General features: G+C 36.2%; 1 protein-coding gene and 1 pseudogene across 6 annotated transcripts in view; one reads left to right on the top strand and one right to left on the bottom strand.

Moving 5' to 3' along the window:
- Positions 1 to 7,758: 7,758 nt before the first annotated feature.
- Positions 7,759 to 7,877, top strand: LOC112469831 (annotated as a pseudogene).
- Positions 7,878 to 13,926: 6,049 nt separating this feature from the next.
- Positions 13,927 to 19,131, bottom strand: part of ICE2 (interactor of little elongation complex ELL subunit 2) — a 50,272-nt gene continuing 45,067 nt past the window's right edge. For 4 of the 6 annotated variants that reach the window (XM_025038854.1, XM_025038856.1, XM_025038855.1 and 1 more), the window contains one exon: positions 13,927 to 16,521. In XM_025038854.1, coding sequence (XP_024894622.1) covers positions 16,399 to 16,521 — 123 coding nt within the window. In that variant the 3' untranslated portion in view covers positions 13,927 to 16,398. The remainder of the gene's footprint in view (positions 16,522 to 19,131) is intronic. The other 2 variants (XM_006920301.3, XM_025038858.1) reach the window with 2 other exon arrangements.

Here is a 19,131-nt window from a genome sequence, read left to right as displayed (position 1 = left end):
ACACATAGTAAGATTTCAATAAACCCTTGCTGAATTAAGGTATCATGACCTAAACCACACAGAGTACGCTCAGTGTGGACAAACCACAATTTCTATGTTGTTTTGAGGTATTTTCAAGGAAACATTTGCAGTAACTCCAACCTCTCTTTCCCGGCTATAACAGATACTTTGGGTCTCAGAGGATTCTCCACATGGCATCCAGAATTATCTTTCTAAGAAATAGTTCTGATTATATGACCCCTCCCTGGAAACCCTTCTCTGCGGGTTCTGATCTACCTGACAGCCTTATTTCCCACATCTGTCCACTTCACTCTCACCATGTACCACTGCCAAGCACATTCATTCACACTCCCATGCCTTTCTCCACGCTGTTTACCTGCCTGGAATGCTTTTCTTGTTTTCCTCAATGGTGAACTTTGCTTCATCCTTCAAAAGGAAAGCCTTTCCCCAAGCCCTTCAGATATATTTGGCTCTAATCTGTTAGGTCTTTGTAAGTAGGCAGGAACTTCTTAAGAAGCATTTGATCGTTTTCTATTGTGCTGACATTGTCTTACCCAGTGCCTGCTACTATTGGATTTCTCTCCATAAATGAATTACCTTGCCTTTATTCATACTTACAGTTGCCTTACAACAATTAAAAGGTTGACAGTATCCAGTGTGGTTGGAAATGGGTGAAATGGGAATTCTCATATGTTGTTGGTGGGAAGGCAATTTAGCAGTCTCTTCATATTTAAAATGTCTATGCCCTTCGATTCAGTGATTTTGCTTCTAGAAAGCCATCCTGAAAAGAGTATCACACATGACTACAGCAGTATGTGTATAAGGATTTTTATTGAAGCATTTTAAGGTTTAAATACCCTAAGTGCTCATCAGTGGGGCAAAATTAAATTAATTATGGAAAATTTGTACTACAGACTGAAGCTGCTGAAGATCAGTATGTTCTGACATGAACAGATTTCAAAAATATGATGTTAAATGGAAGAACAAGCAGAACACGAGTGTAAGATTGTCTTGTTGGCATAGTAAATTGCAATACTAATATATAAAACATTATGAAAATGGATTTGGCTAAAAATGCCCACCCCATCATGATCATTCTTTATTAACTCGCTGGGATATTGGGATGCTTTCTGAGCTATCAGCATCTTAGTTCTTACCTCAGCATATTTTATTGAATTTTTATGGTTTGGTAAGTCAGAGGATAAATTATTTCAAACTCTACCAGCCTCTATTGTTAATTCAGGCAGCATTTTCCACACATAATGTTGCACAAAATATGTACAAATACTTAAGTGCTAAGTATCTGTTATCAATGGAAAAATCCTAATTCTGTAATAAAAGATACTGTTCTTAGTTATAAGTTTGCTCAAAATAGGACAGTATTTTTCATAAAATATGTGTAGTATGAAAACACCTATATAAAAATAGCTATACTTTGAATGTTTTCATCTTTATTAAATGTCCACTAGATACATTTTGAGTGTCTTGACTATTTTAAAACTTTGAAGACCTTATGTTGGCTGAATAAAAAAAGAAGTTAAGTAAACAAATTGATTCTATTTATATTAACATTTATGTGTATATACATTTACATATGTGTGTAGGTATATAAATGTATATACACACATATGTAAATTTATGGAAGGATACACACCAAACTGATATTGATTACTTTGAGGAAAGAAGAAGATAAGTGTGTATGCATAAAGGAGAATGCTCATTTTGTATTATGTACACTTCTTTATTAGATTTTTGTTAACAATGAATAAATATTACTACTATAATTTTAAACAGTTGAAAAAAGGAAGAAAAAAATATATAGCTAGTATAAAAAGGACTTCCTTCATACACATTAAGATTATGACAGCCCATGCCGGGCTTTGGGAAAAATTTGAATTTTCTTAATGGTATTTTCATATATATTTGAGAAAACAATAAAAGAAATGATAGGGGAAAATTATATATCACAGCACCCTGTGCCACAAAGAAAACATTCAATACAGTAAAATTTCATTTGATTTTGATTCTGCTAATAATCTACGATAATACAACTTAGGTTGGGCCAAATCTCACATAATTCATGTAATGTATGAAAGGAAAGCTGTGGTAAACAAATTAATAACTTGTTGCATGAGGTTTATGGGATCGGTAGAGTAGGCTTCTTTACTCAAATAACCTTTGTCTTATTTGTATTATAGCTTTATCTCACGGTACTACGACTGTTTATATGTCAGGCTGTATCATTAGACTGAGGGCTCCCTGCTCATCCTTGCAACCCCAGTACCTCACCCAGTATGAGCCTGTAACAGGCTCATCATCTTTAGATATCAGATTTTGTTGGTGATACTCTATTGCTGCCTGTGCTAATCAGCATAGATCTCAGGAGGCAAGGGTTCCGGTCCTAGCTCCTACCTATCCTAACTGAGTATACTTGGACAAATCACCGAGGCTCTTTGGGTCTGTTTCTTATCTGGAAAATGAGGGGTTTTGACCAGAAAACCTTCAAGTTCTCTTTTAGTTCTAAAACTCAGTCCTTAATATACAAACATAATAGATATAGAAACATTAATCATATATATGCACATGGATGTTATTAAACATGAACAGGTTTTGTCTATTCATGAAAACAAGCCCAACAGGATTGCTAAAGGGAAGTACTTTCACTTACTAAATTATAACTCAACGAGTAGATCAATTAATCATTTTTATCAAATACAACTGATCTTCTGTCTCTGCATTCCTGTTTTGTCCAAATTGGGAGAGTATACTTTGTGTAAGCGAATACATCCATATAAAGTGGTTACTTTGATTCAGACTCTCTGGATCAATGGGACCTCAGCATGGTTTTAGATTACTCAAATGTATAGTTGTAACTGAGAAACATCACTTTACAGTAAAATGAGGCTGTGGAGAATATTATCCAAATTAAAAAACAAAAAACAAAAAACAGGCAACCATTGAATATCTTTGATGTTGCAAAGGAATTTAGATTTCTAATAATGTAAGTCTGTGATAACATACTCAGGTAACTAGATAAGAGGATTTACACTGGGGACACAAGTATGTAGATGCTATCATTATCCATATGGTACAATCATCCCTCCTCACTCTGTAAGGAGACATTGGCAAAGAGCAAGCAGATGGAGCTGGTTTTGTAACCCTAGAGGCCAGAGTTGGTGTAGGGAGGATAGCAGAGGCTAGGGGAGAACTAAGCTAGGTACCAAGGTAGGAGCCAAGGACACCATGCTTTGTTTAAAAGTCCAAAGCACAAAAGCAGAGTCCTTTTGGAGATAAAGCCTAGGTTCTGCAGCTAGATTAACACAGAAGCAAGTAGGAGGGAAGCAAGGAGAATGATGGAGAGGCTGCAGGTGGGGCTGCAGTGTCCTTGCCTCTGCCGCCCAAGGACACATGATGCCTGGGGGCTGGGCTTGTTTGACATGAAATGTACAGGGATGCTAAATGATCTTTGCCATTTCTTCAAAGAAGAAAGCAATAGAGAAGAAGAATAAGGAGCACTGGAGGATTATTGGGAGGAAGGATACTGTGCAATTGTGACAGAGAGAAATGGATTGACAGGTACTCATGACCTAGGCACACCTATAATCTCTTAACATCTCCATCTTAGTTTCCACTTCTGGGAACTGGACAATTTAGCACTGATTAGCTGTAAGGTGCTTGCTAAGCTTTTAAATTGTAAGGCCTTTCTAAAACAGTCTTAGAGTCTATAAAACTCAGTTAAAACAACCACTGAAAGATTCATAATCCAACTTCATACTCAGGAGGTAGAATTTTTTTTAGTTCGACTCCTTAACACCAGTATCTAATTTTCCAGGGGTGCTTGATAAGAATTCCTGATTACTTTCAATAGGGTGGATTTCAGGATTGTGCTAGAAGCAAAAGGCAAGCAAATGAGTGAACTGCTCTAATCAACTCTAGTTGCAGTTTTTTGTTTTTTTCTTTCTTTCCAAATGAAAGGTTAGTCTTCTCCAAATCCCAACATTCCACTCCCTAATTTGGAGACAAGCCAGATGATTTCACTGGTCTTTTCCCTCTGTGGTTTCTATGATTCATCAGCTATAGCAACTTGGGTGGGGTAAAAAAAAAAAAACCACGACTCTAGTATGCAGGTTATGTCGGAGCTCAAAGGAAGGAACCTAAGAAAAACTGTTAAGCTTGTGAAAAAACAGAAAAATATAAATCATAATACTCCTAACTCAGGAATATTTTCTAAAAGGTCTCCCTATATCTGGTGTCTATCTTTCCTGTTTAATTATCAATTACATTAACTTTTTTATTTATCAAGTATTTTACAAATATTTTTTTTATGAAATTGGTAAAATGCTTATTATAGTACAGATGGCAGCCTAGCTGGTTTTGATCACCCATATCCCTGAAAAAGCTGCCAGTATCTATCCAACTATAAAAATCAAGGAACTCGCAAGACAAATTCAATTTAACGAACACTGAGTACTCACTATACCCCAGGCACTAGGGCAGGACTGTATAGCAGATTCATAATACTAAAAAAAAATGGTAACACTGACCATGAGATCTAGTGAAAGTAAATAAGTAATTATGAGGAATGTATCAGAAATGAAATCAAAGGACTAGAGGAGACCAATAAGAGAGCCACAAATTGGTCAGGGACAGTTAACCACTAGAGAAAGGAAGTTAAAACATTCCATCTTTGGCAGTACATTCACAGTTACTCATAGCCATTTGAAGTCATTGTGTAACCAAGAAAGAGGAAATGTAACATATATTAACGTATTCAATATCCAGAGGGAATGCCAATATAAAGAGGTGTGGGTGTTAATTTTTAAACAAACCACTGAAGAAGGTATGTATTTATTTAAATCTACCATTATGAAAATTGTGAAAATATTTTTTGGAACTCCCCTACTTAAGTATTACCCTCAGAGCCTAAGGCAAATTCTGGTCACTTGAGAGGGGCTTTGAGGAACATCTAGAGGTCATTCTGAGCCCAGGCTCATGACTAAGAAGATAAAGGATAGTCGGAGGAGAGGATACTGCTAACTAGCGTTAAAAATGCATGAAGCCATGATCAGACCCTCATTTAATTACTTTGTTCGATGGACTCACTAGTACCTATTTTCTAGTTTTAAGGAAACTTGATCCTTCTGATATGAGGTCTGAAGTGGATATCTATCAGTCTAATAGAGCGTTCAGAGTTCCTGACAAACTAAACATTCAAAATCGTGTAACGCTAAAGTAATTAATTTTTTTTTTTTTGGTGAAAATATCCCAAAATAGAGTGGACTGAAATGGAATCTTCAGTAATAACATACCTTCAGTAGTAACTACCACAGTGAGGTAGTTATGCACCAAAAAAAGTCTCAGAAACCAATACTCTCATGGCCAAGTCTGTTGCAGCTTCCAGTAAATGGCATCAGCGTCCTGTAGGTTTCCCTCAAAATGTATTCAGTTAACACCATCGTCCCTTTCCTTTTCCGGAGCCAGTGCCATTCTTGTGGGCATTCTAGATAGCTGGAACCACCTTAGACATGACCCCAGACAGCTGAAGAGGAAAAGAAGGCACAAGGTAATAGATGCTGTGTCGTCGGTCCCGAGCCAGCCAGTCCTCACAACGGTTGACCACTCTCCTGGATCTGTAGTTACTCTTCCTTCATAAACTAAAATCATTCTCAGAATTGTTAACAATGCTTCTGTTAGTCTTTTAACAAATTAATCTGCTAATAAGTTATGTATATAGTAAAAATTACCTGCCTTGTACTGTTAAAAAAAAATACATGAAGCATTCATACCTATAATATCAAACTGAAAAGGAACGGGGGCATGGCTGAGACCCATACGGCTGGCAGTGCTTGTCTCTGTGTTACTATTTAGTTTTAACTGCTTAAGCCAAATTTTCTCTTTCAAAGCTGTAGTGTCCATTTTAAACATTTAAACATTAACATAACTATCAGACAAACCTTCTGGGAGGAGCTCATGGCATGACTTATTCGGACCCTCAAGCCCCTCAAGGGTAGGCAATGGGTTTCAGTTGGAGCATCTGGGCTCAGCTGCTTGGCTCATTTTCTTTTTCTTTCCTACATCTCAGTCCAAATTTTAAAAGGTTAGGAGAGAGACCAATTAGGTAAAAGTAACATTTAGAGTTAATAATCCTTTTATAAGTGACTTTCTTGGGAGGATACCAAGCTTTTTTCCCCAGATTGAGTCTACTTCCAAATAATGTAATTGGAGTTTAATTCCCTAAAGAATAATTTTTGCAAAGATTCTCTTACTCTATTTAGCTCTGGGCTGTAAAAGGAGGCATCTGACCCAACTTATGGGAAGGTCTGCAACACTTACCACTCTATTTCTGACTTGTCCAGCTCCAGTAGATTTAAGATCTCATTGTCTTCACCACATTCTCACCAATGTGGCAGGCATATTTGGTAATGCAGAAACAAGGTGATAGGTTGCCAAGTAAGACTGATCACTAGAACCTTCCTTTTAGATTGAAAAATATCCTCCCCCAATCTCCCTGCCCTCAGACTTCCCTAGTTACCATCTGTCACCCAACCTAACCTACATATTATAGCCATGCTTTCCATAAGTTTAACCATGGTCCCCACCTCTATTACAATTTTTCTGATTACTCCCTATCTCAAAATAACTCCCCTAGTCTCAAATAAAGCACCCAGGACTTTTTATTGACTATTTCTCCCCAGCATTTTCTTAGGTTCCTTTTGGTCTCTTCACCATAAGTACCCAACCCAGGTCTTAGCCTCCCTGGATGACCTGCTATTCCAACACACTATGCATGTTTGTACCTCTGCAACACCCATCATATTCTGTCCCTCTGCTTGAATCTTTCTTTCCAGTCTGACAAACTCAAAACTTTTGAGTTTTAGCTCAAATGACATCTATGATTGATTTAATCTGACAATGCTTCACATTTCTTCAATGAGTTGCAGTTTAAAAAGAACTTTTGTATCCATTATTTATTGGAAGGCCACTAGAGCCTGCAGAATATGCTGGGAAGGCATAACTATCTGGATTTTACAGATGAAAATACTGAGGCTCAAAGTGGGGAGAGAGCTATGGCCTTATCAAATCGTCGAGTTGAGACTCTAACATAATGCTCACCCTTCTCTTCTACCCCCAATGCCTCTTCCAACAAACTCCATCTCTGGGCTGGCTCTTTCTAAGACTCAACTTCTCATACTTCTCTCAAAGTTGCAGCTGACAGTCTTAAAATTCTGAAGACTTCCCCAACTGCTGGGTATGAATTAACTCTAGCATGGGCTCCTGGGAGGCAGAAGGGTTGGCTGACAGCAAATTCAGCACTTCCTTGTATGCAAAATGACATTTTTGCCTTAGGCATTTACTAAGTTACATAGTCCTTGCTCCTAAAAAGTTTTCAGGCACTAGACTGTAGCATTAAAAAAAGCCAAACTGAATTAGGGACTGGCCTACCACTTTATTAGCCTTCCAACAAGCAACATATATATGGAGATATTGAAGCCTAATGCACTGTGATTTCAGTTTCCCTCACCCTCTTCCTGAACTCAGAAGGACTCATTGTGCAATTCTATGAGACTGCATATTGAAACTGGGCAGACTATTTCCAGCTGCCTATTGTGGCACTTGGGAAACTAAAATTTGCATCACTTTTGGTGGGGTAGAGGGCAGACAGTATACTTGCAAAATGTATTCAATTATTTTTCATATTAGTAAAACTGTTTGCATTTTGGTGGGACTCACGACTAAATATTTTAAAATAAAGCACAAGTCTACAGCCATGCTACCCTGAACAAGCCCAATCCTGTCCAATCTCGGAAGCTAAGCAGGGTTGGGCCTGGTTAGTACTTGGATGGGAGACCACCTAGGAAGACCACATGCTGTAAGCGTAAAAAATAAAAAAATAAGGGATTGAAAGCTGACAAGGTCCTTGCAATCTGTGAGGGCAACCAAGGGTTGCCTCACCTAAAAAATAAAAAGTAAATAAAAAATAAAATACATTCTATTTCTTAGTTGTATAGAAATGTCCACTTTCTCATTCAATTAAATGGAGATTGTTAACTACTTGATCATTTATTTGGATTCATTTCTCATTTTCAGTTGAAAACTTTAGAAGCAGATTTAAATATTGTCTCAGGAGGATTATGCAGTAAGATGTTCCTAGACATAACACCCTATTTATTTATTTGGCATCCTATCTAATAGGCTAAAATGAAAAAAAAACTTACAGTTCAGTCCAGGAGCCTAAATTGGGTAGAGGTTTGTTCAACAACCAGCTTGCAAAACCGCGGATGACTTGTGTTTACCTGGCGTTGGAGAACATCACCTGCAGAGTTGTGTAAAAGAATGGGCTTCTTTTCAGCATGCCAGTGATTGGACACCTGTCACTTCCTTTGGTAAGGTTGTTTGTTTGCTTTTTGCTGCTCCAGAAAGATTCATAGACCCGTCAGACAAGTTTTTGCTGCCTGGTAGAATGTCTTAAAAGAGGTTTTGAACTATGTCTCCTAAATTGTTAAATCTAACCTGAATTTGTATTTCTTGTGTTATTTTTAAATGAGATAGAGTAACGTTAAATGAGTTAGACAGTATTGTGAAATGTATACAAAACATGGAGCTTTATTCATTCTAGAGGGGTGACTGGTATTGCCTTTAATAAACACAAGTTTTAAAAATTTCTTTTCTTGTGCAGGGCTCACAGCTGCCCACAGACTTGCCCTTTTGAGCAGGGAGGTCTGAGATTGAGGTGGAGACAGCTACATGCTGGTGTATGGGGAGTGCTGAGGAATCAGCACAATACATGTTGATGGAGCATCTGAAAGCTGCCTAGCCTTGGGCTTGGTCTTGGGTTACAAACACAGTTGTATAAAGGTAGAACCATTGCCTGTGAAAAGTTTACAATCTGTTTATGGACACATACAACATACTTTTAGGAGAGTAATATAGAATAACATCTGAGATTCAAAATTTATGGCATTATAATATGTACAGTTGGAATTTAGAGGACAAAGGCCTTTTAGGGGGTTTGAGTTCTAAGGAAAGTTTTATGCTCTAGATCGTCAAAACAGGAATCCCTGATTTCTCCTCATTTCAATATCTTTGTCTTTATGCTTGATTTTTTAATCCAATAGTCTTTTTCTCAGTTTGTTTCCCATTTTACAAAGTTTTTATTCTGAAAGTCTCAAATTTCTTAAGTCACAGAAATAGTACAAAAGCTCCTATATCATCCTTTCCTCAAGACTCTGTTAACATTTCTCTAACTGCTCCAATTCAGAATAAGTTGCTGACATGGTTTCCCATTGCTGTTTACTTCCTAAGTACAGGGCACCTCTAATACAGCCACATCAAAATTAGATAATTAATATCCATACATTACCATCATGTAATCCACAAACTCCATTCACGTTTTGCTCAGTATTCTAATAATGTCTTTTATTGGACTAAGATCCAAACCAGGAGCATGAGTCACATGGCCAGTCTTTAAGTGAAACGGTCCTACAGTTTCCTTGTCTTTCATGACCCTGACATTTTTGACGATTGCTGACCATTACTTTACAGACTAATGCCTCAATTTGGATTTCTCTTATTTTATGACTTATGCGTATTTGGCAGGTATACACCACAAAAGTGATGCTGTGCTCTTCTTGGTCACAAGAAACACATATTGTTGATTTGTCTCATTATTGGTGATATTAACTTTAATCACTTGGTTAAAATAGATTCTGCTAGGGTTCTTCAGCACTAAGTAAACTAATGTTATACTTAATAACAAATATCTTGTAGGGAGATTAAAGCTATGTAAATATTCCTATTTGTCATCAAATTTTCACCTACTACATTTAGCATCCTTTGTTGATTTCGGCTAAATAATTATTACTACAATGGTTGCAGATTGGAGATTTTTAAAATTCCATCATTCCCTCTAGATTTATTGTTTGGTATTCTATTATAGAATGTTTTCATTCCCTTTTTATTCATTTATATCATTATGGGCCTGTGGATTATTTTATTCAAAGAATCACAATCCACCACTATCATTATTTGATGCTCTAATTTTCCCAGACTTGGGAACTCCTTCGAGCTAGCTCCTGTGTACTTTTGACATGTACTCATTATTCTTTGAACACCTTCTTTCTGGTGAAAGATGATATTCCAGGTTCATCTTATATTTTTCCTGCCCAAATCTTTGAATTAGTTTCTCCAAGGAGCACTGATTTCTTTTAGTGAAGAATGGGACTTAGAAACCAAGATCTGAGTGCTAGATATGCTACTGCTAACAGAGTATCATTGTTTCTAGATCTTATCAGCAGAATTAGAAAACATGTATACATATGTACATACGCAGAAACTATGTTTCTCCATCTTTATGTATATATTAAGTACCGTAAGTTCACTGATACTTCCAATTCCAATTCAATACTACAAGGTTTATTCTTGCTTTCCCCTTTCCCATTATTCTCAATATATTTATTTGCTCAACTAACGTGGTATGTAACCAAACTTCCATCCGTGTGGCCCAAACCAAAGGGAAGAGGAGGAAAAGAAAAGCGGGGTGAGGTGGTGGGGAAGGCCAGCTTGGTCCCAGACACGCTAGCTATAATTTTTTGGTGGATCAGCCCACAGGTAGGCTCCTAACCTTGTTATCTATTCTCCCCGCTAAGTTGCATACCCACATTTTCAGTATATAGGTTTTATAGGACATTGCCTTAATTGTACTGCTGACATTTGGTTGAAAGCATAACTAGCGGTCTTTTCACTCCATCCATATTTTTCCTCTATTTTAAGTCAGTGACAACATTCAGGCTAAAAACTTCAGCTGTCTTTGATATCTCTCACTTCACAATTCCACACATACTGTTTCATATGCCATGACCTTTAATTCATCTTTGTATTCCCAACACCTAATGTCTATTACCAAGTTGTGACTCAGTGAGGTAGACATTCATTTTGGGGTATGATTAACCCTGATCGCTGCTGACTCTAAAATGGCATTCTAATCTATCTCTCGTCTGCCTATTTGTATAGTTAATACCTCCTTGTCGTAAGTCTTTCTCCTCTATAAGTAATCCTTTATATTGTAAATTACCTAAAATTGATGTCATCATGCTCAAAAAGCCTTCAATATCTCATTGCTTTCAAAATCAAATCAAACTATCTGGGAAAAAGATAATATCTCCCACTATCAAGCTCTAACTTACCTTTCATCTCCCATTTATCATCTTTTACCCCTATGCTTGCTATAAGCATATTTGCTATTTCCTAAAACCAAAATGTTTCATGATTTCCCTCGTATTCTAATGCTCTGCTTCCTTTTTGTTTATATATTTTGTCTTTCAAACACAGCTTAAAAGTCATTTCTACCATGAGTTTCTTACTTCCAAGCATCCCCTTTTCTTACTCATATGCACTATTGTGCCACTTGAATGTTCTGCTCTGTATATTATAGCTAATTGTGCACATCTATCTCCCCAACTAGATTAGGAAATACCCTTAAGGCAGAAACCAAACTTATTTATCTTTAAATCTCAAGAGATTGCTATAATGTATTATACCCAATGTACTAAAAAATGCATTATTAGTTCCATAGAGGACAGGCAAGGTTATGATAGGTGATAACAAATCCAACCAGATGTAGCTTTATGTGCATAAGTACGCAGGCAGGGACAACAATGACTAATTCATGGGATGGCAAAGCCTGGGTGGAGCAGATGTTACATTAATGCAGTGCTTGGAAGAGGCCTAAAACCCACTGCATCACTGTATCATTGCCTTGCCTTACTGCAGTGCAACAGTTAACATGTACATACTCTCCTGTGCTATACATTTTTTTTGAGTAAGCAAAACTCAGGATAGGGAGTATAGAAAAGATTTCCTTTTCCTCTCAAGAAATGCATATTCTCAAGAAAGGGGAAGGAGGAATCCAACCTACTAACCGCAGAATCTTTACGTCTCTTGACTTACAAAACTGCAATTAATTTACACTAGCGCCTTCCACCCATTCATTAGAGAATTAACCAGGTTATATATACCATGCATGTACATAAAAAACCACCTCTTGGTGATTCCTTGCTTATCAACAGGAGCTCATATACTGAAAGCAAATACATATGTCAGGGTGAACCCTTGACTGTTTGCATGTTCTTTTTTTTTTGATGAGGTAATTTAGAGACCCATTGAAGAAATAGGCATCTGGGTCTCTTCTTTCAGTAAGTTTTGCAAGAGCAGAACAGACCCAAACCTCAGATAAAAGCCTGTGTATTTGCCCTTGTATACCTTGATAAGAAGTCTGGACATCAGCCAAGGGAACAGGATGGCGAAGCCTGGTGGGAACTAGAGGGATCAATGAAATGCATCCCCTTTATTTCAACATCTCAATGAGAAATTCAAATCTTGATATGAAATATTCTAGGGTTTGTTTAAAAGTATCATATATCTATCACATAACAAACCTGTTGTCTTTACCTGCATGTCCATCAGAAACTTCAGATTTAGCATGTTGGTAATAAAATATTAGAAAGTGTTCTCTTCCCTCTCTACCCTCAATTCATACTTCCTTGTATCTCTAAAATGTTTGCAGTGTCCAAGTATCCAAGTAGAATTGGAAAAGAACAGGTCAACTCCCTTTGCAATTGCAAGAAGACCCAAATACTAAAATTATTTTCAATTTTTTGCTGATCAATTGGCAATGAAGAATTACACTGTTTCTACCTCTCTCTGTACTTATTTCCTAAGGTTCATAAATCTGGCTTCCATACTAGCCACTTTAATGAAACTTCTCCTTTTGCTGAAGTTCTATGGTTTTCCTTGGGGCTCCATTCATGGCTCTTTCTTCATTCTGTTCATTTCTGCTATGTTACCTTATCTTTTCCTCTGATTTTGAACATCACAGATATACATATTCCCAAATCTGTATTGATGAGATCAGGCTTCTCTTTAGTCCAAGCTTAAATTATCAACCATCTCTGGCATTAACTATCTCTATCTCAGATTTAACATGTTGCTAATAAGACATTTTTTTAAGTGTCTTTTCTTTGCTTTCCATCCTAAATCTAATTCTGTATCCCTAAAATGTTCATGGCATTTACGGTGGCTTCAATATATGTTTACTAATTCTTTTTACACTCCCTGTAAGAGGTGAAGCTTAAGAGTGTAGACTTAGTAAGTTAATTCTAACAAGGAAAATATGGCAGGAGATGGTGCTTGATTTCCAAGAGTAGGCTACAAGATACTGTGGCTTCCGCCTTGCTTTCTCTTGGATTGCTTACTCTGGGGTAAGCCAGCTGCTATGTCATGACACTCAAGCAGATCTATGGAGAGGTACATGTAGTGAAAATGAGGCTTTCTGTCAATGACCAGTGAGACTGACACCTCCCACCATCACCAAGAGTGAGCCTTCTTGGAGGCAGATGCTCCATCCCCAGTAGACCATTTGAATGACTGCAGCCTCAGCCAATGGCTTGACTGCAGCTTTAGAGACCTTGAGCCAGAGGCACCAAGCTAAACTGCATCCAAACTGAGATAATGTTTCTTGTTTTAACTAGCTAAGTTCTGGGGTAATTTATTATGTAGCAATATGTAACCAATAGAGCATTTAAATCCAGAATCCAAGGAATCGAAATAGTGAAAGGAAATGAACATTTTTTACCAAATTTCTTCCCATTTTACATTCCTCCTTTTTCAATGCATAAAACCATCACTTACCCAGCATTCCAAATGGGAAACCTGAAAGCCATACTTGACTCTCCCTACCAACCATATCAGTGAGTTACTTTTTTCTTTTATCACTTGAGCCCATCCCTATTCTTATTGCTTTAATTCAGGGTCTTTACCATTTTTTTAAATTACTACAACACGGCTTTCCAACTTTTCTCCTTCCTTATGGTCTTTCTTGCTTCTAATTCCATTCTTTAGACTAATGTCAACAAGAGCTTTTTCAAGTACTTATCTGATCATGTTATTTTTATTAAAATTCACTACTTGTTCTCACACCATGTGGTACAGGTCAGAATTCAAATGCCATTGCATATTTGTCCCTGTCCTAGAGCTTTTCTCTCATCACCCCAGGCCATAGCCTACAAGCCTACAACCTAGCCATCTTTTACCTTTGTATATGCTGCTTTCTTTCTGTGTGGAAGATCTTTCATTCTTCCCTTATAGCTTCTACTCATTTTTAAAAGACTTGGCCCAAGCTTTCTCTCAGAAAACTTCTATTAATTATCAAGTCTAGGTTAGATAACTTCCTTATATTAATCAGAGCACTTATTCACATGGGTCAGTATTGTGTCCTTCATTAGAATGTGTGCTTCTGGAAAAAAAAAATCTATCACCGATCTCTACACATTCATTTATTCATATATCCACCTTATATTTACTAAGCAACTACATGACAGACAATATGTTAGTTATTTGCTACATAATGGTGAACAAAAGAAATATGCCCCTGCCTTTGCAGAGCATGCAGTCTATTCAAGAAGCCAGCAAGTGAAAAAACTAATATTATGAGATGTGAAAAAAGGACATATGAGAGTAAGTTGGGACCTGCTTTAGACTGCATGACACACAGGTGCACTCAAACTTTACTGAATTAAGTGGTCCAAGAGGTATGTACAAATTATACCTTCACCATGGAGGTATAAGTGGGTCAGGTTCATCACATCCTTGCCAACACTGAGTCTTTTTGCTTTTTTCTTTAAAAAAAAAAAAAAATCTTTACTCATATTATTAGTTTCACTTTGTTGCTTACACATTCTCAGTACTAAAAATCAAGAAAAAGAACACTAGACATGATCAAATATGTTAAAGGCTTAATTAAGCACAAGTGGAAAACTAAGATTAGCTTTATATATATTATCAACGTTAAGCAAATGCATAACTAAGATAATTTCAATATGATCTTGTAAGATCACACATTTTACTAAAAAGTAATATTAATAAAACGAAAGCCAAGTTTCCAGTATTCAGAAGTCTGAAGAAATAACTGTTGAGCTTTTTTAAAAAAGCAACTTCCAAGGGAATCCCTGACCCTCCCTGGGTTCACTGCCAAATGATTCACAACTAAAGTATTTCTGGGACATAGGAGTATGTAACAAAGTTAAAAAAAAATAATCAAGTCCATTTTAAAAAAAAGCTCAATGTTTTAAAAAGAAAATGGCAGAATGAGGAAATTATAAAATATGTAAAATAATTTTACTATTACTAATTAAAAAATATTTTATAACTGACCAAAAAAAAAATCAAAAAAAACCTTGGTAGTTGAGGATAAAAACATTCAACTGTTACTTATAATAGTTGAGATTACTAGGAATTTAAAAATTTCTAGATTTCTTATATTAATGTAGGTTTCTTATTAGCTTATATTAAAACACATTAAAAATTCCAAAACAAAGCTAACATTGTCTTGGATTACAAAACTTGTATTTATAAATGATGCACATATTTCTGAAAACTTTAGTGGACATTAAAGAACAAGGATACAAAAATTAAATAAGTCTATCCCTTAAGTCCAAATTGGCTACAGTAACATCGGCTGATCATGCTCTTTCCAAATTCATCTATATGGTCTTGAAAATTTTAAATTAATCAGTGTATGAGGAAAAAATAGCTTATGTTTTACCACACATTGGCTTTATCAGTCGAAATAATTAGACTTTTATGGAAAACATGCTCATCTCTTTGCTTTCAGTAGTGTACTTCAACACTCAGCTGGGATATGTACCGAGCGATGAGACATTCGTCACCAAGCCTGTAACACAAAAGTTATTGTTGTTGTTTTTAAACAGATGGCTGCCCAACAAGAAAATGTCAACTTGTGACTTTTCAGAGGCAGGAAGCTTTTTATTTTAATTTTGGCTTTTGCAACAGAATTTTGCCAAGTTTTTAAAGGTATTAACTTCATTAACCTGCAATAATCATCATTTTAAAATAGTATATAAAAACTGTCAAAATAGGTCAGAAATAAGGTTTACATATTGCTCAAAATTATTTGACAGTGGCAGAATTTAACCTTTTGAGCCAATCCCAATAGATTGGTAATATAACTCAAATTATTTAACATAACACACAATGATAAATATTGCTCCTGAAGAAAGCAAATGATTTTCCTATTTATAATTTTTGAAAAAGGTCTACTATAAAAATAATTATCTTTTCTATATATTTCCCTGCCATGATAATGTTAAAACATACCTAAATTTTCCTCAGACATCAAGACTTTAAGAGTACAGCATTCCATTCTAGTTGAAACATTCCTTCACATAACCAACATGCTTTTTCAAGGCACTCTAAGAACTCTCAAGGACACTAAAAGAAAAATGGTCATTTTGCCAATTGATCTTTGGGTATTATTTCTCCTCAAACTTTTCTAATTTGAACATTGTTATAACTGTTTTTTCTTCATTTTCCATGGAAGAGTCCTTAAGTTATTTTTCTTTTATTTGGAGCCACTCCTTCATTTTCAACTTGCTGAGCAGGCAGGCTTTTGGTTTCCATGGAAACTGGATTCCTGCGGCTGTGTGGAGGCATTCTTGTTCCACTAATCTAAGAGATGAAGCAAAGAACAGAATAGCTTGACATGTTTATAACATATTTATATACAGTCAACTCTGTATTATTTATACATGTACTACTCTCCTTGTGAATAGTCCTTTATATATTTTTTAAATCCCTAGCCATCTGGCTTCTTCTAAATAAACTTTAATCTGACAACGTTTTAAAGTACTAAATTCTCAAATAACAATCAAGGAAGGGAATAGATCGGGGTAGATGAAGTGAAGGGGGAAATCACTGTTAAATTTTGGAGAGGGTGAAATGCTAAATTAGAGAATGAGGGAATGACAAGCCTTTTTAGCAATGTGTTTGCAATGGTGAAGCTGAACGGCAGGAGAGAAGAAGAAATGAAAAATATAAAGAGAGGGAAAAGAAATACAAGAAGGTCAGAGGTTATAAAGAGGGAAGAGAAATTATAAAATGGAAAGAATAAAAAAACCCAGAAGAGTCTAAAGAGAAGGAAAAAAAGAATAAATCTGAAAGAAAGGGAAAAAAGAAACCAAGTAGAAAGGAAAAATTAAAGGACTGAAAGAGAAGATTTTTGCAAGAAAGAAATAAAGAAAAGGGGGGAGAAAAAATTGGAACCAGACAACAAAGCATGGGAAAAGAGAAAAAAAAAAGAAACGGGGGAAGTAACTTTGTTGGGGGCTGGCTCTACCTTAATGTCTACTCTTCCTCAGTGCATGCTGCTGCTCAACCTCACTTTCTAGCTCATACCGTCTAGGGAAGAGAGGTGTATTCTTAAGACACAATTCCTTGTTAAATATAGTCCTGCTAAAGATACGATTTGGAAATGCTGTCATCTCTTTGGCCACTGAGAGAGCATAAAGTTTTAAATGGGTTAAATGGGTTAATGGAGAAGGTCAGGCCTCACTCACAGAGATGGACACAAGCTGTCTGAACGATTTCCTCAGAACCTCTATTTTCCCTAGCCACCTTGTAGCCTTTGTTTCTTCACATCTTGTTCAGTGAATTTCAGACCTGGGAGTGATGGTTAATATTGTAGCTTCAAGCATTTTCTCATATTCCTAATACTACAGACATATCACAAGTATTGCTCCAAAGGGCTACTGGCTAAGAATGAATCAAACCCCAGCTTCTCTCACCTAGTATCTTGTCTCTTTAAAGGCATTTTTTTTTGGTTTATAATTAGATGACTAGAAAGGACAAACTTGAGTTGGAATTTGAGTTTGCCAGTCTGTCAGTCTGAATCTGATGAACTTTTCTAACATATTGACTAGAAAAGTGCTGCAATTTCAGATTACCTAGATCATTCTCCACTCAGCTGATATTTAGTATAAAAGTATACTGACCATATTAACTGTATCTACTATACCATTGAGGAAAGCAAGCATTTTGAAATCTCCATTGTAAGATTGTGCGTGTGTGTGTGTGTATGTGTGTGTGTGTGATGAATGTTTATTACAGAAGTTGCTGAAGGGACAGGCAAAGAGCCGTTGTAAAAGGACTAGAAGCAAAAGTCAGGAGTAACACAGGAATCAAATGGGATCCTATTAAGCTTTGCTCCATGCAGTCAAGGGTAGATACAAGCTCTACTGGGGTTATCTCTCAGGATTAGTGCCTACAGCACAACACAAAGATGAGATCTAAGTTCAAGAAGACTCGGGACTATGGGATTGTATTAGAAGCAGAATCATTTGTTGTGAGTTTCTATACCATGAAATATAAAGATGATTTGTTTCACATAGGGTCTTACCTTCCCCGGTATCCTGAAGCTTTGGTCTTTTCCTATTGCTAAGGGTAGAATCCCTATCTGTGCTTACCTTGGTTGGACTAGAAAGTCCTACTCTCATGGCCTAACTAGGAGGAAATATGGGAGGAAGGCAGGGTAATTCCCACCAAATGGAGGGCTAGACTGTGGGGAGGTGTGTCAAAGATCACTAAAGACTTTCCATGGGCTCAAAAAAACATCAAAACATTTATCAGTCTACTATACCTAATGCTAGGCTGTACAACAATTGGGACCTAGATAATCTAAGTATTTGTTTCTGGACTGAATGCATGCAGCATCCTAAAAAATACAAATCAACAAGTGCTCAGTAGTAGACATGTAATTGAATTGTTTAAACTTTGTATATATGTGGCCAAGCCCTAAAAATGTAGAATTGTGTCAAATATTAAACTGTTCATTTTCATTAAAAAATAAGCCACTCCAGAGAATTATGTTACAAGCAAGAAACTATCCCTCGCTTCAGCAGCATATATACTAAAAAATATCATCAAAGTTTCTAAATCAAAAGGAAATCATTGCTCTAAAAAGAACAGAGATCTTTCAAAACTAGTTTTCAATAACTATTTTTAAGTTAAGAATATATGCCTTAGGAAGTTATAAAAATCACTACTCAAATTAAATTTAAACTGGAAATAGACAACCAAAACTTTAAATAAAATAGCTTAAAATGCTAACAACTAACTTTCTCTATTCTTTCATTTGTAGCAAAGAGTTAATAACATTTATATATTTTCTTAGGCAAAGTTAACTAAAGATGTGCAAGGAGTTCTCATTTCTAAAAGAATCTTTCCAAACAGTAACATTAGGGTAGAGAAATGAGAAACATATAAACAACTCCTTTACTGTAG

This window comes from Pteropus alecto, unplaced genomic scaffold (assembly GCF_000325575.1).
Source record: "Pteropus alecto unplaced genomic scaffold, ASM32557v1 scaffold86, whole genome shotgun sequence".
NCBI classification, from domain to species: domain Eukaryota; kingdom Metazoa; phylum Chordata; class Mammalia; order Chiroptera; family Pteropodidae; genus Pteropus; species Pteropus alecto.
Note: the sequence above shows the minus strand (reverse complement) of the source record. Positions and strands in the feature narration are given on the sequence as shown.